A 27,066-nucleotide genomic window follows, 5' to 3' on the forward strand; every position below is an offset into this window, starting at 1 on the left:
ATCACTCAACAGTATGGCTTTTAGTAATACTGTGTGTTACATGTAAGAGGTGGTGCTTACTTTTACGACCTTTCCACTACTGTCAGCCTTGTGATAAATGTATTTATTTACTTACTTATTTATTTATTTATTCTATTTATTTATTTATTTTATCTGTACATATCTATTCTATTTATTTTATTTTGTTAGTATGTTTGGTTTTGTTCTCTGTCTCCCCCTTTTAGACTGTGAGCCCACTGTTGGGTAGGGACTGTCTCTATATGTTGCCAATTTGTACTTCCCAAGCGCTTAGTACAGTGCTCTGCACATAGTAAGCGCTCAATAAATACGATTGATGATGATGATGATGATAAATCCTTTAATTAGTACTTTTGTTTAAGGGACAGTAAAGAGAACTATCGTAAGGCAGGAAAGCGGCACAAGATTTAGCCCCGCAGTAACAAGGTTTGTTTGCTTTGTCTCTGTGTAGCGTGTCTTGATCTCCGTGGCTCTCCACCCGATTGTGAAATCTTCCCGAATAGTCATAAGCGAGTTCTTCCCCGGGCAAGATGTCTTGGGTTGCAAAAAGTGCCAATTTGGGCACCAGCGAATCGATTCGGACGGGGACCATGAGTAAGTTGGGTTCACAAGAATGGTTAAGGAATCGGCCCACGTTACCGATCCGGGTGGGATCCACGAATGTTTCTATGACCTGTCCGCTATGCAGGTGTTCCCTGACTGCTAGAATGTAGTTGGAGTCACTTGGGGTTTGTAACTTCATTCTTCTACAGGCCTCAGAAAACCCTAGAATTTCTCCAGCATATTCACAAACGAATCTTCCTTTCGGTATGAATTCCAGAGTCCGAAGCCCCCAGCCTTTCTTATCGGTTTTGAACACCTCTAGACGGAACTGCAGACCCTTCTGAACCACTCGATTTTTGCACTCTTCACTGCACTGGCACATGACGTTGCACTCGTAAATGGGCCTGCCGTAACTGTTTTCGTTTCCCATATCTTTGAGACACGAGTGATCGTAATTCAGGCCTCGAGGAAGGCACGAGCAATTACTGGGGAGGCAGGAAGTTGTACGGCAGACACATCCTGGAAAGGCTATTTCAGTCGGATCGATGTCCGCTCCGGGTCCCATCACGTGCTCAGGAGTATACTGCGAAGAAAAGGAGATATCACAGATCAGCTGGGCCGTTTGGAGCCACTACTCTGAAGCGAGAAAGGGAACTGATGAAAATGACTCAGAGACTGCTCTGCTCAAAAAACTACCCGTCCAGGCATCCCTCACTGTGGGATTTTTCACCTTTTCATTTACTCGTCAACAATAAATTAGAATCAAACCCTATTTACCTCTCCCCTTGCTTATTCATTCAGTGCCGCAAATGCAGCTTCTGTCTTTGGGTTGGATATCGTTCAGCCACACTGTGGATCACAGCTCCTAGGGGGAGCGCCCTAATTTCCTCTAAAAGATTTTCCCCCAAACTGCCAGAATCCTTGATTCGGGTCATCCTCAGATGTTTGGCACAACTGGTTTCCTGAAAATCGTGCCTTATTACGAATCGTTCTAAGTCGGAACCAGTTTTCTCTTGGGAACAGTTTATAAATGGAGAACTGGCTCCTAAACCCAGGTCAGATACCTCTATTTTGACCGAAATTACTCAGTTACAGATGACGGCATAGCTACGTTCATGTATTCATACTGAGGTTGGACGGATTATCATGGAATCTGTCATTCATTCATTCACTTGTATTTATTGAGCGCTTACTGTGTGCAGAGCACTGTACTAAGCACTCGGGAAGTGCAAGCTGGCAACATAGAGAGACAGTCCCTACCCAACAATGGGCTCACAGTCTAGAAGGGAATAATGATGGCATTTATTAAGCGCTTACTATGTGCAAAGCATGTTTCTAAGCGCTGGGGAGGTTACAAGGTGATCAGGTCGTCCCATGGGGGGGCTCACAGTCTTAATCCCCATTTTACAGATGAAATAACTGAGGCACAGAGAAGTTAAGTGACTTGCCCAAAGTCACACAGCTGACAATTGCCAGAGCTGGAATTTGAACCCATGACCTCTGACTCCAAAGCCCATGCTCTTTCCACTGAGCCACGCTACTTCTGTCAGTTACTCTACCGTGGAGAGTAGCTACCTCGAACTTCACCCAAAGAAAATGGGACGTGTTGACTCTCCCGACTCCACCTGGCAAACAGGTAACCCTTTTCCAACCTACTCCCGGACTCTTCCACTCGATCGCCCTCTTAAACCTGCCCCCCAACTCCCCCGTGACACCCCCGTCCAATCCTCGCCACTGTTCATATCCCCAGAGCTACTGTGATAAAGGAGGCTGGTGATTGTAAAGTCAAATCAAATGAGTTGTGAAGCCAAAATGGTGCAAATTTACAAACGTTAAGTGCTGTTCACCTTAATTTGAGGGGTTCCCTTTAAAGATGAATACCATGGGTTTTTAACCATCATCAGAATTTACCGAGGGTCCGCTCGGTGTGCAGACTACTGTAGGAGGCACTTGGGGGGTATACGATAAAAGAAGACATGAGCACTGCCCTTGAGGAGTTTACCAACTCATGGAGGAGATGGGTAGATATCTTGGTTTTGTTACCAGTAAAAACCGGCAAAAAAATGAAGAAATCAATTGACACCTTCAGTGTTTTTGGAAACTGGATGAGATGACCCCATAGGGGAGGTGGGGATTCATTGGCTACAGGAGGTGGTTCTTTAGGAGGGCTTTGACGATGAAAAGGGATCTTGTTTGGCAGACTTGGGCAGGAGGAGAAACTGAGTCGAATGAGATGGAGATGGGAAGGTGGGAAGCGAGGGGCCTTTAGGACTTTCGTTTCAGGAGAGCAAACGGTATGAACTGGGGCGAAGCCGAGGAGAGAGCGGAAGATTAAGGTGGAGACAGTTGGCGGCCAGCCCTGGAATCCAATGGTAATAAGAATAATCATAACTGTGGTTTTTATTGGCTCAGCGGAAAGAGCCTGGGCTTTGGACTCAGAGGTCAGGGGTTCAAATCCCGGCTCTGCCAACTGTCAGCTGTGTGACTTTGGGCAAGTCACTTAACTTCTCTGTGCCTCAGTTCCCTCATCTGTAAAATGGCGATTAAGACTGTGAGCCCCACGTGGGACAACCTGATCACCTTGTATCCCCCCAGCGCTTAGAACAGTGCTTTGCATACAGTAAGCGCTTAATACCATCATTATTATTATTATTATTATTATTATTATTATTATTAAGTGCTTGCTCTGTGTCAAGCACTGTTCTAAGAGCTAGGGAGGATACAGGATGATCAGGAGTTTCTGTATCATGTAGAGAAAAATGGGTAGCTATTAGAGGGGTTGAGGAGGGGATTTTTTTTTAAACCAAGCTCATCAGTAGAACTATGCTACCTTTTAAGAGGCATTCTTCCAAGAAATAAATGGATTCTTCTGGAAGTTTCTATTCCTTTTGTAGGTTTATACTTTTCCACAAAAGTCAGCATAGATTTACACATAATTGACCTTTTAGAAACACGTTAGTTATTTCATAGCTTAATTTGGCACTTCATATATTAAAATTAAAAATTTCCTGCCACTACAGTGATCTTCCTTTCAAGGAAGCGGCGTGACCTAGTGGAAAAAGCACAGGCCTGGGAGTCAGAGGATCTGGGTTCTAATCCTGGCTCCGCCAACTTCTTGATGTGTGATCTTGGCAAGTCACTGAACTCCTCTGTGCCTCAGTTTCCTCTACAAAATGGGGACTCGATACCTCTTCTCCCTCCTACTTAGCCTGTGAGCCCCATGTGGGACAGGGGCTCTGTCCGACCCGATTAACTTCTATCTACCCCAACACTTAGAACAGTAGGTGACACACAGTAAGTGTTTAACGAAAATCATAAAAAGAGAAAAAATTCAAAAAATCATGCCAGAAATTTTAAGGCAACTAAGATATAAATGCACCTATTATTAAACTTCTAGATGTTTTTAGTTAATTCATCCAACAGTAGTTATAGATCACATACTCCGTGCAGAGCAAGAGCACTGTAGTAGGTATTTCAAAGAGGACAACCAAAGTTAAAGGCCCAATCCTTGTCCTCAGAGAGCTTACAATTCATTGTGAGGAAATGACATTTGTTCCTTTAGACTCTATGCTCGTGGGCAGGGAATGTGTCCGCTAACTCTGTTGTACTGTATGTAGTCTCCCAAGCGCTGAGTATAGTACTCTGTATATAGTAAGTGTTCAATAAATACCATTGACTGAGTCAGTAGATTTTTACTAATCCCAAAAGCACTGCAGTAATGCAAGATGCCCATTGTTTTAGACTGTGAGCCCACTCTTTTAGACTGTTTCAGACTCTTTTAGACTGTGAGCCCACTGTTGGGCAGGGACTGTCTCTATATGTTGCCAATTTGTACTTCCCAAGCGCTCAGTACAGTGCTCTGCACATAGTAAGCGCTCAATAAATACGATCGATTGATTGATTGATTGTTTCCCCCTATGGAGCCAAGTTTCCAGTTGTTTCTACACACACAGGGAAATACATTTTCAAAACCCAAGAAAGCGAAACAGAGGAGATTTTTTGGTATGCGCAATCCATTGTTTTATAAGGAGCGATCTCCGTGCCTTATTATGTGCTTCTGGGTACTAGGTGGGAAGCCAGTTTTGAAAAGGATGAAATTCTATCAGCCCAATTCCCTTAGTACCACAGCCTTTTATACATTCAGCAGCTCAGTTTACTTCCTGGCAGTAGGTTAGGTGCCTCGGGAAATTATGTAAGGAACTTTAACTTTTTATGCCCACTCTAAGATCTTAAGCGCATCCCAGTAGGGTATGCCCAATGTTACTGGAAGAGACTTATTCTCTTTCACCCAAAATCTTCCTGCCTGCAGGGTTTATCTTTGAGTATGAAGAACAGCCACATTTGTGTGTCTAAGGAGCCCTCTAGTGATATGAAAGTAAATGCTATTTCCAGCGTGCTTACATTACAAGGGAGTAAACTGAGGAATTGCAACAACTGGAATTACGTTCAAGTCACTGGAAAACTCATTCATTCAATCATATTTACTGAGCGCTTACTGTGTGCAAAGCACTGTGGTAGGCGCTTGGAAAGTACAATTCGGCAACAGATGGAGACAATCCCTACCCAACGGGCTCACAGTCTAGAAGGGGGAGACAGACAACAAAACCAAACCAAAAGACAGGCATCAACAGCATCAAAATAAACAGAATTGTAGATATGTACACATCATTAATAAAATAAATAGAATAATAAATATGTACAAATATAGACAAGTGCTGCGGGGTGGGGAAGGGGGTACAGCGGAGGGAGGAAAATCCAAACTGTGGGCTAAGGGAAATGGCTCCTATGGTATTTAAGAAGTAATGAAATGCAAAATCGTCTATTTATGAAATGATTCATGAAGATTTTTAACTTGCTTATCCCTCCAGACTCCCTCATTCCTCAATACTGTACAGATCACTCAGCCAATAAATGATCCTGTTATTCAGGTAAGAAGCCATAGTTTAGGATGGCTTCTGACTTCAACTTTTCATGAATCGGAATGGCCTGTACTATCAGAGAAATTACTCTCACTCCTGGACTAAATAGAACCTGGACTTTCTCTCATTGGAATGAAGAAGGAGGGCTTTAAATTATCCTATTTACTTTCATAGAATTATTATGAACAAATGCTTACAATGTACAAAGCACTGGGGTAAATGTGGGAAGATCAATTAAGATCCAGTCCCTGTCCCACAGAGGATTCACAATCTAAGTAAGGGGGGGGGGGGGAGGGGAGATGGGGAGAAAACGTAGAACAATAAGAACATAGTTAAATCAACAATACAAATGGCTTAAAATTCAACTATTCAAAACTATTAACCTAAAATAATAATAATAATGATGGTACTTGTTAGGCGCTTACTATGTGCCAGGCACTGTACTAGATGCTGGGATGGCCAGAAGCAAAGCAGGTTGGACACAGTCCCTGTCCCACATGGGGCTCACATCTCGATCCCCATTTTACAGATGAGGTAACTAAGGCCCAGAAAAGTGAAGTGACTTGCCAGGGTCACACAGCATACAAGTGGCAGGTGTCAAACACTAATTGGAGGAGTGAGTCTTCATCTTTAGGAAAACCTCTGGTTGTGCTTTGGGGTTCTGGAATTTAGTGCTCTGCACATAGTAAGCGCTTAATAAATGCCATTATTATTATTATTATTATTATTATTAGAGAAACAGCAGGGCCTAGGGGCAAGAGACAGCCTGGGAGTTAGGAGACCTGGGTTCCAAACCCTGTTTCACCTCTTGCCCTGTTAAGTGACCTTCACTTCACTTCTCTGTGCACAGGTTCCTCATTGGTAGAAATGGGGATAAGATACCTGTTTTCCCTCCCATGTTCTTACTTTATTCCAGCACTTAGTGCATTGCTTAGTATATAGTTAAGAACTTAAATACTATTATTAGAGATTTTTATTATAATGAATTGCTCACACTGTCAGCTAAAAACATTCAATTTACAGACCATTCTCTGAGATCTACCATGTTTCCCTGTTTTCTTTTGCTGGATTTTGGTACCTGGGCTCTAACAGTTTAGGAGCATCCTAATTAGTCAATTTGGGCTATAGAAGAGTTTGAAAAACACCACTGTCTATGTAGGCCTCTGAAAAAGACCCATGAAAACAAAAATAGAATTGACCGGATTTGGGAATTTTAAATAAGTCAGAAAAATGTCTTTCAGAAGGAACTTCTTGAAATAGAATGACAACACCCACAGGCTCTGCTTCCCTATCTACTTACATCATAGTAGAACAGAAACCAGCTGAAAATGGTGACCGCAAGTTTATATACTATTTATGTGTTTCTGTTTCACTTTTTGGTAACCACTTAAATTACAGAGCCTTAGAAACTTGCTCTCCTCCTGTACAGGACTGATAATGGTATTTATTGAGCAGCTACTGAATGCAATGCACCCTACTAAGAACTTTGCACTCACAACCTCTCTGTCCTTGTGTACATATTTTAAATTCCCTGTTACTTAAGCACTATCAAATTGTTTCTCTTCCATTTCCCTTCCTCTTATCTAATTTATTTTAGTGTCTGGCTCACCGACTAGATTGAAACTTTCTTGAGGAAAGGGATCGTGCCTACTAATTCTCTTGTACTCTCCCAAGTGCTCAGCACACAGTAGGTGCTCAGTAAACACTACTGATTGGGTGATTCTAAGCCCTTGAGAAAGTGCAGGAGAAGCACAAAAGATTAATTTCCAGCCTCCAAGGAGCTTACAGTCTAATGGGGGAGTACCCTTGAAACTGTTAACTTTCATAGTCCCCAAATTTATAAACATGAGTAACCGAGATAACCAGCTCACAGTTGCCATAAGGACGCAATATCAGTAGTAGTCCTGACCCTGACCAAATTAGAAGGCCTTCAATTTCTGGCTCTGGTAAGAATTCACTGAGCAAGTTGTTTCATCTCTCTAAACCTTGCCTCTGGTCTCCAGCAGCCAAGGGTTACCATTTCAACCGTAAATTTGGCCCAAAGCGTCAGTCCCCTTTTCCCTGCCCGGCAGCGCGGAGGCCACACGATGCCAGGAGTCACTGTGAAGGACGTGAACCAGCAGGAGTTCGTCCGAGCCCTGGCTGCCTTCCTCAAAAAGTCAGGGAAGCTAAAGGTCCCCGAATGGGTGGACACAGTCTAGCTAGCCAAACACAAAGAATTGGCGCCTTATGACGAGAACTGGTTCTACACTCGAGCTGAAAGCGCCTAACAGGCACCAGGACTATTAGTTTCCTGTCTATGCTTGGCACCCTTGGAGATGGAACAGCTGGGCCCGTTGCAGAGCAGGAATGGTTTTGCTTCCTCCCTTCAAGGCCCTACTGAGAGCTCACCTCCTCCAGGAGGCCTTCCCAGATTGAGCCCTCCCCTTCCTCTCCCCCTCTTCCCATCCCCCCGCCTTACCTCCTTCCCCTCCCCACAGCACCTGTATATATGTTTGTACATATTTATTCTATTTATTTTATTTTGTTAAAATGTTTTGTTTTGTTGTCTGTCTCCCCCTTCTAGACTGTGAGCCTGCTGTTGGGTAGGGACCGTCTCTATATGTTGCCAACTTATACTTCCCAAGTGCTTAGTACAGTGCTCTGCACACAGTAAGCGCTCAATAAATACGATCGAATGAATGAATGAATGAATTCAGGATTTTGGGCTGCTGGAGACCAGAGGCAAGTTCTTTGCTTGCCTCGGATTAGTTATCTCATTTACAGAATGTAGATGAAATACCTCACAAATGTCTTGTGAGGGGGCTTATTTTCCTTGCATAAAGACTTGAGGTTTTTGTGGTTTTTTTTCCGTTAAAATGCAAGGGTTGTTGGTCTCTTACCATGGCTAACAGTGGGGCTGGGAGAGGAAAAATCCCACTGTAGGTGCTAACGAAATGCTAACAGTCACAGCAAAAGAGCTAAAATCTACACCAGGAAAAGACTCGTGGAGGGTCGAAGGACTTCAGGGTTCAGAGCTTGAAGACTGCACATTGGGAGTTATCTAAAAATAATAATAACAACAATAGTACTTGTTAAGCACTTACTATGTGCCAAGCACTGCTCTAAGTGCTGGAGTAGATACAAGATAAGCAGGTTGTCCCACCTGGGGCTCAGTCTTAATCCCCATTTTCCAGATGAGGTAACTGAGGCACAGAGAAGTGAAGTGGCTCACCCAAGGTCACACAGCAGACAGGTGGCAGAGGCAGGATTAGAACCCACATCCTCTGACTCCCAAACCCAGGTTCTTTCCACTAAGCCAGGCTATTTCTTAATCTAAATTCCCCAGGTGATCCCAGTCACCCACCCCAGGGAGCGGCAGGATCCAATTTAGGAGAAAAGGGGAAAGAACTCCATGGAGCCCAGGCAAGATTCATTCATCACTTCTTCGGCGGGCATCCACGTCCTTACCAGCAGAGAGTGAAGGAAAAGCTTTGCCAATCAAGTTTTGGTTTTACTGCCTAAGGTACAAATGGGTTATAGTCAATATTAGAAAATGATTCCAAGTCACTCAAAATGTCTTTAAATTCTATGTTGAAAATTATTTTATTCAGATTAATGTCTGCCTCCCTCTCTAGACTGTAAGCTCATTATGGACAGAGTACTTGTCTGTTAATTCTGTTATACTGTACTCTCCCAAGCACCTAGTAGTGTGCTCTGCACGTAGTAAATGCTCAGAAATTCCATTGATGGACTGATTGAAATTGTCGGAATTCTTTGGTGGGCTAGGTTGCCTTGAACTTAATGAGTGGCAATAAAATCCAGTCTGTTTTAGAATTTAAAAGCCATCTTTAAACTTTGTTAGAGCATCTTGAACACAAACATACATTCGGTGAGTTGTACGCAAAACCCAACTTACTGGTTCTTCGAGCACAATATCTGCATTTGGGGGTAATATTGTGAACTTCTGATTATCACAGTGACATCACCCATCAATCAATCAATGGCACTAAGCATCCACTGTGTCCAGAGCACTGCGATAAGCACTTGGGAGAGTACAATAAAGGTCAAAGACACCATTCCTGCCTTCAAGGAGTTTACAGTGAATGAAGGAGGGAGGCAGGCACAAATGACTTACAGCTAGGAGGAAGAGATCGACTAGTTATAACAAGGGAAAGATGAATAAAGGAATAAACAATAGAGCTCGTAGAGCGATATATGTGATAAGTGCTGTAGATATATATAGTCTGGAAGGGCTGTTGGGATGACATGACCCAAGGAAAAAGAAATTAGTGGGCATTGTTTCCTGGGGGAGTTGATGCTGCAAGAAGGTCTTGAAGATGGGGAGAGTTGTGACCTGGTGCAGTTAATTAATTAATTATGGCATTTATTAAGCACTTTCTATGCGCAAAGCACTGTTCTAAGCGCTGGGGAGGTTACAAGGTGATCAGGTTGTTCCACGTGGGGCTCACAGTCTTAATCCCCATTTTACAGATGAAGGAATTGAGGAACAGAGAAATGAAGTGACTTGCTCAAAGTCACACAGCTGACAATTGGTGGAGCAGGGATTTGAACCCATGACCTCAGACTCCAAAGCCCGTGCTCTTTCCACTGAGCCACGGAGGTGGGAGAGGTGAGAATGAGGGATACCAATGAGCTTGGTAGAAGTGGAGAGTGCAAGCGGGGAGGAGCAGAGGAAGACCGCAGGTATGGAAGGAGAGAGCGGGTGGAGGGCATCGAAGCCAATGTTCCTGAGTTTTCGCTTGAGGTTGAGAGAAGTGGAGGTCTTTGTTCCACTACAGGTTTTTAAAGAGGGGAGACTGAATGGAGTTTTAGGAAGACGACCCAAGAGGGGCCAAGCTGGAGGCAGGGAGTCCAGTGAGGAGTAGGCCAGTCAGGAGTTTCATTCATTCAATCATATTTATTGAGCGCTTTCTGTGTGCAGAGCTCTGTACAAAGCGCTTGGAAAGTACTATTGAGCAACAGAGCCAATCCCTGCCCACAACGGGCTCACAGTCTTGAACTAGGGTAGTCGATGTTTGTGTACTGAAGGAGGAGGGGAGCTGAGAAATACTGTGGAGAAAACTGGCAGGATTTAGTGGCTGAATGTGAGGGTTAAAAGACAGTGAGAAGGCAAAGAGACATCCAGTGGGCAAGCTTCAGCGACAGGAAAAATAGTGCTATTGCCAGTTCTGATGGAAAAGCTAGAAGACGGGGTAGGTATCACAGGGAAGATGTTGAAGTTGCTCATGGGACATGCATGTGGAGATAATAATAATGATGGCATTTGTTAAGCACTTCCTATATGCAAAGCACTGGTCTAAGCGCTGGGATGTCTCGGAGGCAAAAAGGAAAAGCAGGTGAAAGGTTGGGGCAAAGGAAATATATTTGAGAGACATCCACATCGAGGTGGGAATAGGGCAACTATAGTTTATATTTGCCTCAAATTATATATATTTAATCATCATCATCATCATCAATCGTATTTATTGAGCGCTTACTATGTGCAGAGCACTGTACTAAGAGCTTGGGAAGTACAAATTGGCAACATACAGAGACAGTCCCTACCCAACAGTGGGCTCACAGTCTAAAAGGGGGAGACAGAGAACAAAACCAAACATACTAACAAAATAAAATAAATAGAATAGATATGTACAAGTAAAATAGAGTAATAAATATGTACAAACATATATACAGGTGCTGTGGACATATATACAGGTGTTTAGTATAATATATTCCTTTTATATATTTGACCCAAATTATTACTAAACTATTATTATTGTTAAAATAACTTTTCACAGAAGAGTGGCCTAGTGGAAACAGTATAAGCCTGAGAGTCAGAGGACCTGGGTTCTAATCCTGGCTCTGCTACGTCAATCAATCAGTGATATTTATTGAGCACTTACCGTGGGCCAAACACTGAACTAAAGTGCTTGGGAGAGTGCAATATAATAAGAGTTGGTGTGCTGAGTCCACAACCAGCTGGTCCCACGAACTAGAAGAAGGAAGAGACTGGTGAAGGCACTGATGGGCTTCACTCGGGGCAGGTGATTGTGGGCTTGTGGGGGTGGAGCATGGGGGGAGGCAGGGTTTTCTTTCCCTGTTCTAGCCGGGATGGGCCTGGATCAATGACTGCCACACCTACAGCAGATAAAAGGCGCTCATTTTGAATCAGCGGAGAGCACCACTCCAAGAAGAAGCATTGGCAGAACGGGCTCCCTTGACCAGTAGACTGGTATTGGCTTCTTGGTGGAGTGTGTGTATGGATATGTCACTTCCTGGCACGTTGGGAAAACTCAATAAAAAACTTTCCATGGTAATCAGAGGTATGGTTTGACTTTACTACGTGACACCGAGGCTCCCCCGGTCCAGGAAGGTCCTGGTTGGTACATGCGTTCCCTGCCCACGACGGGCTTACGGTCTAGAGGGCTTGTCTGCTGTGTGACCCTGGGCAAGGCACTTAACTTCTCTGTGCCCCAGTTTCCTCATCTGTAAAATAGGGATTCACCACCTGTTCTCCCTCCTTAGAATGTGAACCCTGATTGGGACAGAGACTGTGTTCAACCTGAATACCTTGTACCTACCCCAGAGCTTAGTACAGTGCTTGGCACAGAGTAAACACTTAAATACCACAGTAACAATAAATACCACAACTACCATTAAACAAAACAGACATATCTGCCAACTTTGCCCTAGTTTTAACTTCTATGCTTTGATTATATGATTCATTACAACACTTCCCCGATTCTTAATGCACTAACAAAAGCGTAACGTTGATATAGGAGCTGTACTTCAGATAGCTGAAATTTTTAAAATGTTGTGGTGAGCATTATGACTTATTTGGGGTTTCCTATAACTTTTATATTCTTATTTTCCTATCAGTCCCTGAATAGATCAAAATCTCAACTATATCTCACGGGAAAACAAAGGTTAAATGCTTCTGAAATATGTCTCATACCATTGAGAACCGTAATGAAGCAAGAAAAGGTATGTTTTTTATATTTAGCCTCAGTTATGAACCTTACATAGAACCTTAAATACCTGTCAGAATTTTAAAGTACTCATCATAATTCTGTTTAACTGCAGAAGAGGCAAGTGCATTACTTAATTTAACACTCTAATAGCAATGTTCTGCATTAACCCACAGCTGATGCCTTTCATCCCTAAGGATTGGATGATAAAATGTGACTAAAAGACCACATTTGGACAACCCATGGAAGCCAATTAAAAAGATCTTCAAAGAGAAATTAAGAGGGAACAACCCCACAGTTCATTTTTTTTTTAATCTGTAAGATCCTTTTGGGTTTTTTTCAAGCATAAAAATCGTAGCAAGTTATTGTACCAGTCTAAAATATATTTTCACTTAGTCTTTTTTAAAGAATAAGCTGACTGGTTTCTAATAAAAGATGTCATCATAGGCCCACTTACTGGGAATGTTAATGGCAAGATTTAAGCTCTGGAATCTTGATTTCCTAAAAATATCTTTAGAAAGAAAATAATTTAATGTATGTACATTACTCAAAGGCAGGAATATCTTTTATTCAATCCCATTTATTGAGCACTTACTGGGTGCAGAACACTGTACTAAGCGCTTGGAAAGTACAATACAGCAATAAAAAGAGACAATCCCTGCCCACAACAGGCTCCCAAGCACCTAATACAGTGTTCTACACCCAGGTGCCCAAAAAACATTGACGATGATGCGCATGCTTCAAAGTAATATTGCTGAAAGCCCAAAGTCTCACCTTCAGACTAATGAACTCCTATTAATCCACTTGATTAGTGAAATATTTCTTTTTAAGTGAAAGCAGATAAAATGTACTGGTGTCCCGAATACTAGAAAAATATTTCAGGGAGCATATCTTCAGAATCGAATTCCAGGATCAGCACGGAGGTATTTTTATTTTTTTTATTTTATGGACAAGGATGATACCTTATAATAATAATAATAATAATGATGGCATTTATTAAGCGCTTACTATGTGCAAAGCACTGTTCTAAGCACTGGGGAGGTTACAAGGTGATCAGGTTGTCCCACGGGGGGCTCACAGTCTTCATCCCCATTTTACAGACGAGGTAACTGAGGCACAGAGAAGTTAAGTGACTTGCCCAAAGTCACACAGCAGGCAAGCGGCAGAGCGGAATTAGAACCCACAACCTCTGACTCCAAAGCCCGGGCTCTTTCCACTGAGCCACGCTGCTTCTCTTGTTTTGTTTTGTTGTCTGCCTCCCTCTTCTAGACTGTGAGCCCGTTTTTGGGTAGGAACCGTCTCTATATGTTGCCGACTTCGACTTCCCAAGCGCCTAGTACAGTGCTCTGCATCATCATCATCATCATCAATCGTATTTATTGAGCGCTTACTATGTTCAGAGCACTGTACTAAGCGCTTGGGAAGTACAAATTGGCAACGTATAGAGACAGTCCCTACCCAACAGTGGGCTCACAGTCTAAAAGGGGGAGACAGAGAACAAAACCAAACGTACTAACAAAATAAAATAAATAGAATAGATATGTACACTGAATGAATGAATCCCCCTTTGTAATCATAATAATTGTGATATTTGTTAAGCGCTTACTTAGTTCCGGGCACCGTACTAAGCGCTGGGGTGGATACAAGCAACCTTACAGGACATTTTCCCAAGAAACATATGCAAATTGTACATGTGTTAACACAAACCATTTCCTATTTTTGCTAAAGATATGGGGAAACCCTTTAGCTGAGGCTATAGTGTCCTCCTATATTCTGGCTTAATTGTGCAGGTAAGTTACTTTTTAAAATTGGTGCGGGGGCAGAGGGGAGAGACCAACTCACCTACTCAAGATTTCGAAACCCCAGTAATTTATGCAATACAATTTTCATTATTAATCCCATTTGTGTCTTTCCAGGTTAATATCAAATTTTACAAGCGAAGCGGCCCGGGCAACTAACGTATCTGGTAAAAAAAAATCATACACGTCACCGGGCCAGGAATAGAAAATGGGTTGCCATCAGTATGTGGTGGTACGGTGGAAGTCACGGACTTGAAACTAGTGGGACCTTTAGTTCTGCTTTCCAATTATAAGAAAAGCGATAATGGAGAGCACGATACCACTGGAAGACTAAAACGAGGCTGAATAAAAAGGAACAAGATGGTTTCCACCTTAAAGTTTGGTTCCAGTAAGACGAAGTCGGTATAGAAACAGTCAGGCAGCGGGGTATTACACGCTGCTCTTAAAAGCCGAGGACTCTTTCTTGGATTTGCCAGAAGGGCTCTGAAAGGCTTCATTCCTTTTTTGGTTGTTTTGAAATACCAGCTACAAGAAGCTGTACACTTGGCCTCTAGCCCTTTGAGCTTGTTTTTGCTCAAGGCAGCTACTAGAGGAGTGTGGGCCAGACAAGTCCTGTTATGGTTCAGTTGGGACCTTCCAACAGTGTTTGAAGTTGGGTTTAGAGATCAGTACATCAGTGAAAGTAAAAATTTCGGGACATTCTTTGCTTCAACCACTAATTGTCTGTAATACTGCGATACTCTTGATTGTAACTGTAGCATTTCCAAAATTTCGGGACTTAGATATTCTTTGCTTCAACCACTAATTGTCTGTAATACTGCGATACTCTTGATTGTAACTGTAGCATTTCCAAAATTTCAGGACTAACAGATATTCTTTGCTTCAACCACTAATTGTCTGTAATACTGTGGTACTCTTGATTGTAGCATTTCCAAGTCTTAGTTAAACTTATTAAAAAGAATTAAGAAGTCTTTAAAACACGCCCATCCAGCATGTGGCCTAATGGCCAAGGTATTGTCCCCCTAAGCCAAGGGTTGTGGGTTCGAGGCCCACCTGGAGTGGACTGACGTTTCAGCGCTTAGAACAGTGCTTGGCACAAAGTAAGCGCTTAACAAATGCCATTATCTTCTAGACCGTGAGCCCACTGTTGGGTAGGGACCGTCTCTATATGTTGCCAACTTGTACTTCCCAAGCGCTTAGTCCAGTGCTCTGCACACAGTAAGCGCTCAATAAATACGATTGAATGAATGAATTAAAAAGAGTACATTATTGTTTTTATTTCTACGTATGCTTAGGCACCGAAAACAGGAATAAAAAGATATTTGAAAAACCAGGGGTTAGTACAAATTATTTCTCTCCCCCCACCCCCCTAAAAAAGGAGGGGGGGGGGAACCAGTTTTCCTGAGCATCAAAAATTGGTTTCCAAATGACCAGGAAGAGAAAATTGTTGTAAAGTTCCTAGCTATTAAAGTTTAGAAATAGCCTTTTGGTGGTATATTAATAGATTTTTTTAATACTCCATGCTGAAGTTTTTACAGTAGCATTACTGTGCCTTTTTAATCTTTATATTATCATCCATATTTAATATTTACATATCATGTCCTAGGTGAATATCTGAGCACAACTACCAAGTCGGTCCCTTAGTAACAAACTTCGAAATAAGAGAGATATTCTTTGTTGGGGAGGGGGAGGGAAAGGTGGCTAGTCTCCCCTATTAACTGGTAAGGTCTTTGAGGGCAGGGACCATCTCTTTTTTTCTCCTACTGTATAGTCCCCAAGCGCCTAGTCCAATGCTCTGTACAGAAATACTGGGGGTCAGTGATGATCATCAGTATTCTCCATCCCCCATCTTACCTCCTTCCCTTCCCCACAGCACCTGTATATATGTATATATGGTTGTACATATTTATTACTCTATTTATTTGTTTTACTTGTACATATCTATCCTATTCATTTTATTTTGTTGGTATGTTTGGTTTTGTTCTCTGTCTCCCCCTTTTAGACTGTGAGCCCACTGTTGGGTAGGGACTGTCTCTATGTGTTGCCAATTTGTACTTCCCAAGCGCTTAGTACAGTGCTCTGCACATAGTAAGCGCTCAATAAATACGATTGATGATGATGATGATGATGGAGTGCCCTCTGTGAGCAGAGTGCTGTACTAGGTTCTACAAGAAAAGTAGAAAACTTAAAATCATATCTCCTCTAAGCTTGACGACTCTTCCCCCACCTATTCACCTTCCCTTCTGTCACCTACGAACTTGGATCTGTAACCCTTAATTACTTTGACACACCCCATTCATTCAATTGTATTTATTGAGCGCTTACTGTGTGCAAAGCACTGTACTAAGCGCTTACCCCATACAGCACTTCTATACATCTGCTACTTCCCCTGGCTGCAACTGATTTTAACGTCCGTCTTCCCCTACAAGATGGTAAACTCCCTGAGGGCAGGGATGTCTCCTAACTCTCTGGTACTGTACCCTCCCAAGAATTCAGTCCGGTGCCCTGAATGCTCAATCATCAATCATCATCATCAATCGTATTTATGGAGCGCTTACTATGTGCAGAGCACTGTACTAAGTGCTTGGGAAGTACAAATTGGCAACAAATAGAGACAGTCCCTACCTGACAGTGGGCTCACAGTCTAAAAGGGGGAGACAGAGAACAAAACCAAACATACTAACAAAATAAAATAAATAGAATAGATATGTACAAATAAAATAAATAAATAGAGTAAAAAATATGTAAGCATTCAATAAGCGCTCAATAAATACCATCGATTGAATGAAGACATGGATCCTGCCTTCTAGGAGCTAGGTATTAGTTGGGAAAATGTCTCCTGGAGGCAGTGACTTTTTCCTGAGGATGATTTAGGAGGGAGGCTACAGAAGTGGATGGACCCGTTCGCTTTTATAAGGGTCTGCTTCATGAAGGAAGTGAAATATTGAGAAAACGGAGGCTGTTAAAGGATGGCCGTTTCAAGAGAGGAGAATACCATGGGAGAAGGTGTATTGTCAGATATGGCAGCAGAGGAAGGAATGAGAGAAGGTCGGCTTGACAAGAGCAAAGAAGCTAAGACACAGAGATCTGATTCATTCATTCATTCATTCAATCGTATTTATTGAGCGCTTACTGTGTGTGGAGCACTGTACTAAGCGCTTGGGAAGTACAAGCTGGCAACATCTAGAGACGGTCCCTACCCAACAGCAGGCTCACAGCCTTGAAGGGGGAGACAGACGACAAAGCAAAACATATTAACAAAATAAATAGAATAAATATGTACAAGTAAAATAGAGTAATAAATATGTACAAACATATATACATATACACAGGTGCTGTGGGGAGGGGAAGGAGGGGGAGAGGAAGGAGGGGGCTCAGTCTGGGAAGGCCTCCTGGAGGAGGTGAGCTGCCAAGTGGGCTCCCGCCCCTCCGGCCCGTGCCCCCTGTTTCATTCATTCAGTTGCATTTCTCGAGGGCTTACTGGGTGCAGAGCACTGTACTAAGCGCTTGGGAAGTCCAAGTTGGCAACATCTAGAGACGGTCCCTACCCAACAGCGGGCTCATTCATTCATTCAATCGTATTTATTGAGCGCTTACTGTGTGCGGAGCACTGTACTAAGCGCTTGGAAAGTACAAGTTGGCAACATATAGAGACGGTCCCTACCCAACAGCGGGCTCACAGTCTAGAAGGGGGAGACAGACCACAAAACAAAACACATTAACAAAATAAAATAAATGGAATAGTAAATATGTACAAGTAGAATAAACAGAGTAAAAAATCTGTATTCATTCATTCATGTATCTGGTAGCTCAGTGGAAAGAGCCCGGGCTTTGGAGTCAGAGGTCATGGGTTCGAATCCCGACCCTACCAATTGTCAGCTGTGTGACTTTCGGCAAGTCACTTCTCTGAAGTGCCAACTTGTACTTCCCAAGCGCTTAGTACAGTGCTCTGCACACAGTAAGCGCTCAGTAAATACGATTGATAGTTGGGGGGGGGGGCAGGTGGCGGGGTGGGGGTTGGGTGGCCCCTTGATACCAAGCCTAGACAACTTCAAAGTGAGGTTCATGAGAAACTAGAGTTTTCAAGATGCATCGTGGTTTAGTGGAAAGAGCTCCTAGGAGTTGGAGGACCTGGGTTCTAATTCCACCTTTGCCAGTTGCCGACTGTGTTACCTTCGGCAAGTCATTTACTTTCTCTGTGCCTGTTTCCTCACCTGTAAAATGGGGGTTAAATACCTGTTTTTCCTCCTACTTAGACTGAGAGTCCTCATGTGAGACAGGGACTTTGTCGACCTGACTATTTTGTATCCGCCCCAGAGCTTAGTACAGTGCTTGGCACGTCGGTCACTCTGTACAGATACAATTACTATTATCATTATTATGTGATCTTTGCAAACGGGAGAAAGATGAAGACAACTATCAAACTCGAGGTGGAATGGGTATTGACTGGCTCCAAATGACCACACATTCGACTCAAAATATGACATTTCAGGCAAATAGAAAACACATTTTATTACTATCATTATTATGGTATTTTGTTAGGTGCTTACTATGCCTCAAGCACTATTCTAAGTACTGGGGCTCACAGTCTAAACAGGAAGGAGAACAGACTAATTGAATCTCCATTTTACAGATGAGGGATACTGAGGCCCGGAGAAGTGGGATGACTTGCCCAAGGTCACGCAGCAAGCAACTGGAAGAAGGAGGATTAGAACCCAGATCCTCTGACTAACAGGCCACAGCTCTTCCCACTAGGCTCCACTGCTCCTCCTCATATTTCCTATCCATACTTGCAGCGTAAGGCCTGGGGGCAAGACGTCTGTAGACGATGAAAACCATCTGGTGAAAGAACACCTCCCCGGCGGGCAACACGGGTATCTGTCAGTGGTATTTATTGAGCGCTTTCTGTGTGCAGGTCACTGTACTAAACACTTGGGAGAGTACAACATAACAAAGTTGCTAGACGTGTTCCCTGCCCACGAGGAGCTGACAGTCTAGAGGGGGAGACGGACACTAATAGAAATAAATTAGGGATGTTTGTAGAAGTTTTGTGGGGCTGTGGGAGGGGTGAAGGGAGCCAATCCTAATAATAATAATAATGACGCTTACTATATATCAATAATAACACAACAATAATATTATATTATAATATTAATATCGTATGATAATATTATTAATATTAACAATTAATATTATTATAATATAATATTATATATGATAATATAACATATAATATAATATATAATATAATATAATATAAATAATAATATTAAGCGCTTACTATGTGCAAAGCACTGTTCTAAGCACTGGGGAGGTTACAAGGTGATCAGGTTGTCCCAAGTGGGGCTCACAGTCTTAATCCCCATTTTACAGATGAGGTAACAGGCACAGAGAAGTTAAGTGACTTGCCCAAAGTCACACAGCTGACAAGCGGCAGAGCCGGAATTTGAACCCATGACCTCTGAATCCAAAGCCCGCGCTCTTTCCACTGAGCGGAGCTGAGGGCGTAGGGGAAATGAGAGCCTAGTTGGGGCATTAACTATATATAATGATGATGGCATTTGTTAAGCGCTTATTATGTGCTAAGCACTGTTCTAAGTGCTGGGGTAGACACAGGCTAACCAGGTTGTCCCAAGTGGGGCTCACAGTCTTAATTCCCATTTTACAGATGAGGGAACAGAGAAGTTAAGCAGCTTGCCCAAGGTCACACAGCAGACAAGTGGCAAAGCTGGCATTAGAACCCGCGGCTTCTGACTTCCAAGTCCGTGCTCTTGCCGCTGCGCCAAGCCGCTTCTCTATCAATCAGTGGTATTTATTGGGTGTTTACTAGGTGCAGAGCACTGTTCTAAGCGCCTGGGAGGGTATTCAATCGTATTTACTGAGCGCTTACTGTGTGCGGAGCACTGCACTAAGCGCCTGGGAAAGTCCAATACAGCAAAATAAAGAGTGACAATCCCTGCCCTCACCGAGCTCACAGTGTACAGTACAAAACGAGAGAATGAGACGACACGTTCCCTGCCACTTTGTGCTGGGCGAAAACAGGCCACGGAGCCTGTGGGAAGAAAGGGGGGGGGGGGGGTGTAGAAGTAGCCCGGCCTAGTGGATAGAGCACGGGCCTGGGTTCTAATCCCACCTCCGCCATTCGTCTGCTGTGTGACCTTGAGCAGGTCGTTTCACTTCTCTGGGCCTCAGTTCCCACATGTGGAAAATGGGGATGGAGACTGCAAGCCCCAAGTGGGACGACCTGACTACCTTGTATCTCCAGCTCTCAGAACGGTGCTTCTTTCATTCATTCAGTTGTATTTATTGAGCACTTACTGTGGGCACAGCACTGTACTAAGCGCTTGGAAAGTACAATTCGGCAACAGATAGAGACAATCCCTACCCACCAACGGGTTCACAGTCTAGTGCTTGCCTCCTCCAGGAGGCCTTCCCGGACTGAGCCCCCCCTTTTCCTCTGCTCCTCCTCTTCTCCCCATCACCCCCTCCCCACCCCACAGCACTTGTGTATATATGTACGTATTTATCGTTCTATTAATTTTATTAATAATGTGTACATATCTATAATTCTATTTATCTATTTTAATGGTATTGATGCCTGTCTACTCGTTTTGTTTTGTTGTCTGTCTCCCCCTTCTAGACTGTGAGCCCGTTGTTGGGTGGGGATTGTCTTTATCTGTGGCCGAACTGTACTCACCAAATGCTTAGCACAGTGCTCCGCCCACTGTAAGCGCTCAATAAATACGGTTGAATGAATGAATATTATCATTAGAGAAGCAGCGTGGCTCAGTGGAAAGAGCACAGGCTTGGGAGTCAGAAGTCGTGGGTTCTAATTCCGACTCCGCCACTTCTCAGCTGTGTGACCTTGGGCAAGTCGCTTCACTTCTGTGCTTAGCCCAGTGCTCCGCATACAGTAAGCACTCAATAATAATAATAATAATCATTATTATCATTGCCCTCCCTCCGCACATCCGGCAAGCTAGCTCTCTTCCTCCCTTCAAGGCCCTACTGAGAGGTCACCTCCTCCAGGAGGCCCTCCCAGACTGAGCCCCCTCCTTCCTCTCCCCCTGCCTTACCTCCTTCCCCTCCCCACAGCACCTATATATATATGTTTGTACGAATTTATTACTCTATTTTATTTGTGCATATTTATTCTACTTATTTTATTTTGTTAACATGTTTTGTTCTCTGTCTCCCCGTTCTAGACTGTGAGCCCACTGTTGGGTAGGGACCGTCTCTATATGTTGCCAACTTGTACTTCCCAAGCGCTTAGTAATAATAACGATGTCATTTATTAAGCGCTTACTATGTGCAAAGCACTGTTCTAAGCACTGGGGAGGTTACAAGGTGATCAGGATGTCCCAAAGGGGGCTCACAGTCTTCATCCCCATTTTACAGATGAGGAAACCGAGGCACGGAGAAGGGAAGTGACTTGCCCAAAGTCACCCAGCTGACAATTGGCAGAGCTGGGATTCGAACCCATGACCTCTGACTCCAAAGCCCGGGCTCTTTCCACTGAGCCGTGCTCTGCACACAGTAAGCGCTCAATAAATACGAATGAATGAATAATGATGGCATTTGTTAGGCGCTTACTATGTGCCAAGCGCTGTTCTAAGCGCTGGGGGGGATACGAGGTGATCAGGTTGTCCCACGTGCGGCTCACAGTCTTCACCCCCATTTTCAATCAATCAATCAATCAATCGTATTTATTGAGCACTTACTGTGTGCAGAGCACTGGACTAAGTGCTTGGGAAGTACAAATTGGCAACATATAGAGACAGTCCCTACCCAACAGTGGGCTCACAGTCTAGAAGGGGGAGACAGAGAACAGAACCAAACATTCTAACAAAATAAAATAAATAGAATAGATATGTACAAGTAAAATAAATAAATAGAGTAATAAATATGTACAAACATATTAGCGCGGAGGAGAAGCAGCGTGGCTCAGTGGAAAGAGCCTGGGCTTTGGAGTCAGAGGTCATGGGTTCAAATCCCAGCTCTGCCAGTTGTCAGCTGTGTGACTTTGGGCAAGTCCCTTCACTTCTCCGGGCCTCAGTTCCCTCATCTGTAAAATGGGGATGAAGCCTGTGAGCCCCCCGTGGGACAACCTGATCACCTTGTATCCCCCCAGCACTTAGAACAGTGCTTTGCACGTAGTAAGTGCTTAATAAATGCCATTATTATTATTATTATTATATACATATATACAGGTGCTGTGAGGAAGGGACAGTCCCCACCCAACAGTGGGCTCACAGTCTAAAAGGGGGGAGATGAGGTAGCTGAGGTCCAGGGAAGTGACGAGACTTGCCCAGAGTCACCCAGCTGACAAGTGGCGGGGGCGGGATTCGAACCCATGATCTCTGGACTCCCAAGCCCGGGCTGCCCACGTCATCCCCCGGGCCTGGAATGCCCTCCCTCTGCCCATCCGCCAAGCTAGCTCTCTTCCTCCCTTCAAGGCCCTGCTGAGCGCTCACCTCCTCCAGGAGGCCTTCCCAGCCTGAGCCCCTTCCTTCCTCTCCCCCTCGTCCCCCTCTCCATCCCCATCTTACCTCCTTCCCTTCCCCACAGCACCTGTATATATGTATCTATGTTTGTACATATTTCTTACTCTATTTATTTTACTTGTACATATCTATTCTATTTATTTTATTTTGTTAGTATGTTTGGTTTTGTTCTCTGTCTCCCCCTTTTAGACTGTGAGCCCACTGTTGGGTAGGGACTGTCTCTATAGGTTGCCAATTTGTACTTCCCAAGCGCTTAGTCCAGTGCTCTGCACATAGTAAGTGCTCAATAAATACGATTGATGATGATGATATTTATTTATTTTACTTGTACATATCTATTCTATTTATTTTATTTTGTTAGTATGTTTGGTTTTGTTCTCTGTCTCCCCCTTTTAGACTGTGAGCCCACTGTTGGGTAGGGACTGTCTCTATAGGTTGCCAATTTGTACTTCCCAAGCGCTTAGTCCAGTGCTCTGCACATAGTAAGCGCTCAATAAATACGATTGATGATGATGATATTTATTTATTTTACTTGTACATATCTATTCTATTTATTTTATTTTGTTAGTATGTTTGGTTTTGTTCTCTGTCTCCCCCTTCTAGACTGTGAGCCCACTATTGGGTAGGGACTGTCTCTATAGGTTGCCAATTTGTACTTCCCAAGCGCTTAGTCCAGTGCTCCGCACATAGTAAGCGCTCAATAAATACGATTGATGATGATGATATTTATTTATTTTACTTGTACATATCTATTCTATTTATTTTATTTTGTTAGTATGTTTGGTTCTGTTCTCTGTCTCCCCCCTTTTAGACTGTGAGCCCACTGTTGGGTAGGGACTGTCTCTCTATGTTGCCAATTTGTACTTCCCAAGCGCTTAGTCCAGTGCTCTGCACATAGTCAGCGCTCAATAAATACGATTGATGATGATGATATTTATTTATTTTACTTCTACATATCTATTCTATTTATTTTATTTTGTTAGTATGTTTGGTTTTGTTCTCTGTCTCCCCCTTTTAGACTGTGAGCCCACTGTTGGGTAGGGACCGCCTCTATATGTTGCCAATTTGTACTTCCCAAGCGCTTAGTCCAGTGCTCTGCACATAGTCAGCGCTCAATAAGTACGATTGATGATGATGATATTTATTAATTTTACTTGTACATATCTATTCTATTTACTTTATTTTGTTAGTATGTTTGGTTTTGTTCTCTGTCTCCCCCCTTTTAGACTGTGAGCCCACTGTTGGGTAGGGACTGTCTCTATATGTTGCCAACTTGTACTTCCCAAGCGCTTAGTCCAGTGCTCTGCACATAGTCAGCGCTCAATAAATACGATTGATGATGATGATATTTATTTATTTTACTTGTACATATCTATTCTATTTATTTTATTTTGTTAGTATGTTTGGTTTTGTTCTCTGTCTCCCCCTTTTAGACTGTGAGCCCACTGTTGGGTAGGGACTGTCTCTATATGTTGCCAACTTGTTCTTCCCAAGCGCTTAGTCCAGTGCTCTGCACATAGTCAGCGCTCAATAAATACGATTGATGATGATGATATTTATTTATTTTACTTGTACCTATCTATTCTATTTATTTTATTTTGTTAGTATGTTTGGTCTTGTTCTCTGTCTCCCCCTTTTAGACTGTGAGCCCACTGTTGGGTAGGGACTGTCTCTATATGTTGCCAATTTGTACTTCCCAAGCGCTTAGTACAGTGCTCTGCACATAGTAAGCGCCCAATAAATACGATTGATGATGATGATATTTATTTATTTTACTTGTACATATCTATTCTATTTTATTTTGTTAGTATGTTTGGTTCTGTTCTCTGTCTCCCCCCTTTTAGACCGTGAGCCCACTGTTGGGTAGGGACTGAACGAGTTGTCTACACGCGCTGCCTAGAATTCCTCAACAACAACTCTCTCCTCGACCCCCTCCAGTCTGGCTTCCGTCCCCTTCATTCCACGGAAACTGCGCTCTCAAAGGTCACCAATGACCTCCTGCTTGCCAAATCCAACGGCTCATACTCTGTCCTAATCCTCCTCGACCTCTCAGCTGCCTTTGACACTGTGGACCACCCCCTTCTCCTCAACACGTTATCTGACCTTGGCTTCACAGACTCTGTCCTCTCCTGGTTCTCCTCTTATCTCTCCGGTCGTTCTTTCTCAGTCTCTTTTGCAGGCTCCTCCTCCCCCTCCCATCCTCTTACTGTGGGAGTTCCCCAAGGTTCAGTGCTTGGTCCCCTTCTGTTCTCAATCTACACTCACTCCCTTGGTGACCTCATTCGCTCCCACGGCTTCAACTATCACCTCTACGCTGATGACACCCAGATCTACATCTCTGCCCCTGCTCTCTCCCCCTCCCTCCAGGCTCGCATCTCCTCCTGCCTTCAGGACATCTCCATCTGGATGTCCGCCCGCCACCTAAAGCTCAACATGTCGAAGACTGAGCTCCTTGTCTTCCCTCCCAAACCTTGTCCTCTCCCTGACTTTCCCATCTCTGTTGACGGCACTACCATCCTTCCCGTCTCACAAGCCCGCAACCTTGGTGTCATCCTCGACTCCGCTCTCTCATTCACCCCTCACATCCAAGCCGTCACCAAAACCTGCCGGTCTCAGCTCCGCAACATTGCCAAGTTCCGCCCTTTCCTCTCCATCCAAACCGCTACCCTGCTAATTCAAGCTCTCATCCTATCCCGTCTGGACTACTGCACTAGCCTTCTCTCTGATCTCCCATCCTCGTGTCTCTCTCCACTTCAATCCATACTTCATGCTGCTGCCCGGATTATCTTTGTCCAGAAACGCTCTGGACATATCACTCCCCTCCTCAAAAACCTCCAATGGCTACCGATCAATCTGCGCATCAGGCAGAAACTCCTCACCCTGGGCTTCAAGGCTGTCCATCACCTCGTCCCCTCCTACCTCACCTCCCTTCTCTCCTTCTACTGCCCAGCCCGCACCCTCCGCTCCTCCACCACTAATCTCCTCACTGTACCTCGCTCTCGCCTGTCCCGCCATCGACCCCCGGCCCACGTCATCCCCCGGGCCTGGAATGCCCTCCCTCTGCCCATCCGCCAAGCTAGCTCTCTTCCTCCCTTCAAGGCCCTGCTGAGAGCTCACCTCCTCCAGGAGGCCTTCCCAGATTGAGCCCCTTCTTTCCTCTCCCCCTCGTCCCCCTCTCCATCCCCCCGCCTTACCGCCTTCCCCTCCCCACAGCACCTGTATATATGTATATATGGTTGTACATATTTATTACTCTGTTTATTTATTTATTTATTTATTTTACTTGTACATTTCTATCCTACTTATTTTATTTTGTTGGTATGTTTGGTTCTGTTCTCTGTCTCCCCCTTTTAGACTGTGAGCCCACTATCGGGTAGGGACTGTCTCTATGTGATGCCAATTTGTACTTCCCAAGCGCTTAGTACAGTGCTCTGCACATAGTAAGCGCTCAATAAATACGATTGATTGATTGATTGATTGACTGTCTCTATATGTTGCCAATTTGTACTTCCCAAGCGCTTAGTCCAGTGCTCTGCACACAGTAAGCGCTCAATAAATGCAGACGAGCCACGCTGCTTCTCTGTAAGCGCCCAATAAATCCGACTGAATGAACCATCATCATCATCAATCGTATTTCTTGAGCGCTGACTATGTGCAGAGCACGCTTGGGAAGTCCAAGTTGGCAACGTCTAGACAGTCCCTACCCAACAGTGGGCTCACGGTCTAAAAGGGGGAGACGGAGAACAAAACCAAACATACTAACAAAATAAATAGAATAGATATGTACAAATAAAATAAATCAATCAATAAATAAATAAATGCAGATGATGATGCGGGGGTCCCCGCTTGGCTAGTGAGGCCTACCTGGAGCGGGCCCAAGTCCTGCTGCTGCTGCCCATGCGGCCCCAGGCCGACGGGGAGATTCTCGGAGCCACGGCTAACGTCCCCCCCTCCGGCCGCCGCCATTCCCTGCAGGCCGCCCGGGGGCGCCCGAGGCCCCCCTCCACGCCGGAACATGGCCGCTCCCCTCGCCCCCCCCCCCCCCCCCCCCCAAAGCCTCATGGGAAATGTAGTCCTTCCTCGCCACGCCGGCCTTCCGCCCGGCCTAAAAGCACTTTCAATCATCATCAATCGTATTTATTGAGCGCTTACTGTGTGCAGAGCACTGTACTAAGCGCTTGGGAAGTACAAGATAGAGACAGTCCCTACCCAACAGTGGGCTCACAGTCTAAACAATCAGTCAATCGTATTTATGGAGCGCTTACTGTGTGCAGAGCACTGGACTAAGCGCTTGGGAAGGACAAGTTGGCCACAGAATTTATTTATTTATAAA

At 44.1% G+C, this 27,066-nt stretch overlaps 1 protein-coding gene across 1 annotated transcript; it reads right to left on the bottom strand.

Annotated features, from left to right (window-relative positions):
• Positions 1-341: 341 nt before the first annotated feature.
• Positions 342-26,750, bottom strand: LOC119949894 (histone-lysine N-methyltransferase SETMAR). Its single transcript, XM_038771740.1, has 2 exons — positions 26,598-26,750; positions 342-1,144 (listed from the first exon to the last, which is right to left on the bottom strand). Exons 1-2 carry the CDS (start codon positions 26,748-26,750, stop codon positions 359-361), a joined length of 939 nt encoding a protein of 312 aa, XP_038627668.1. The 3' UTR covers positions 342-358.
• Positions 26,751-27,066: the final 316 nt, after the last annotated feature.

Source organism: Tachyglossus aculeatus, chromosome X1, assembly GCF_015852505.1.
Source record: "Tachyglossus aculeatus isolate mTacAcu1 chromosome X1, mTacAcu1.pri, whole genome shotgun sequence".
In the NCBI taxonomy this organism is placed as follows: Eukaryota; Metazoa; Chordata; class Mammalia; order Monotremata; family Tachyglossidae; genus Tachyglossus; species Tachyglossus aculeatus.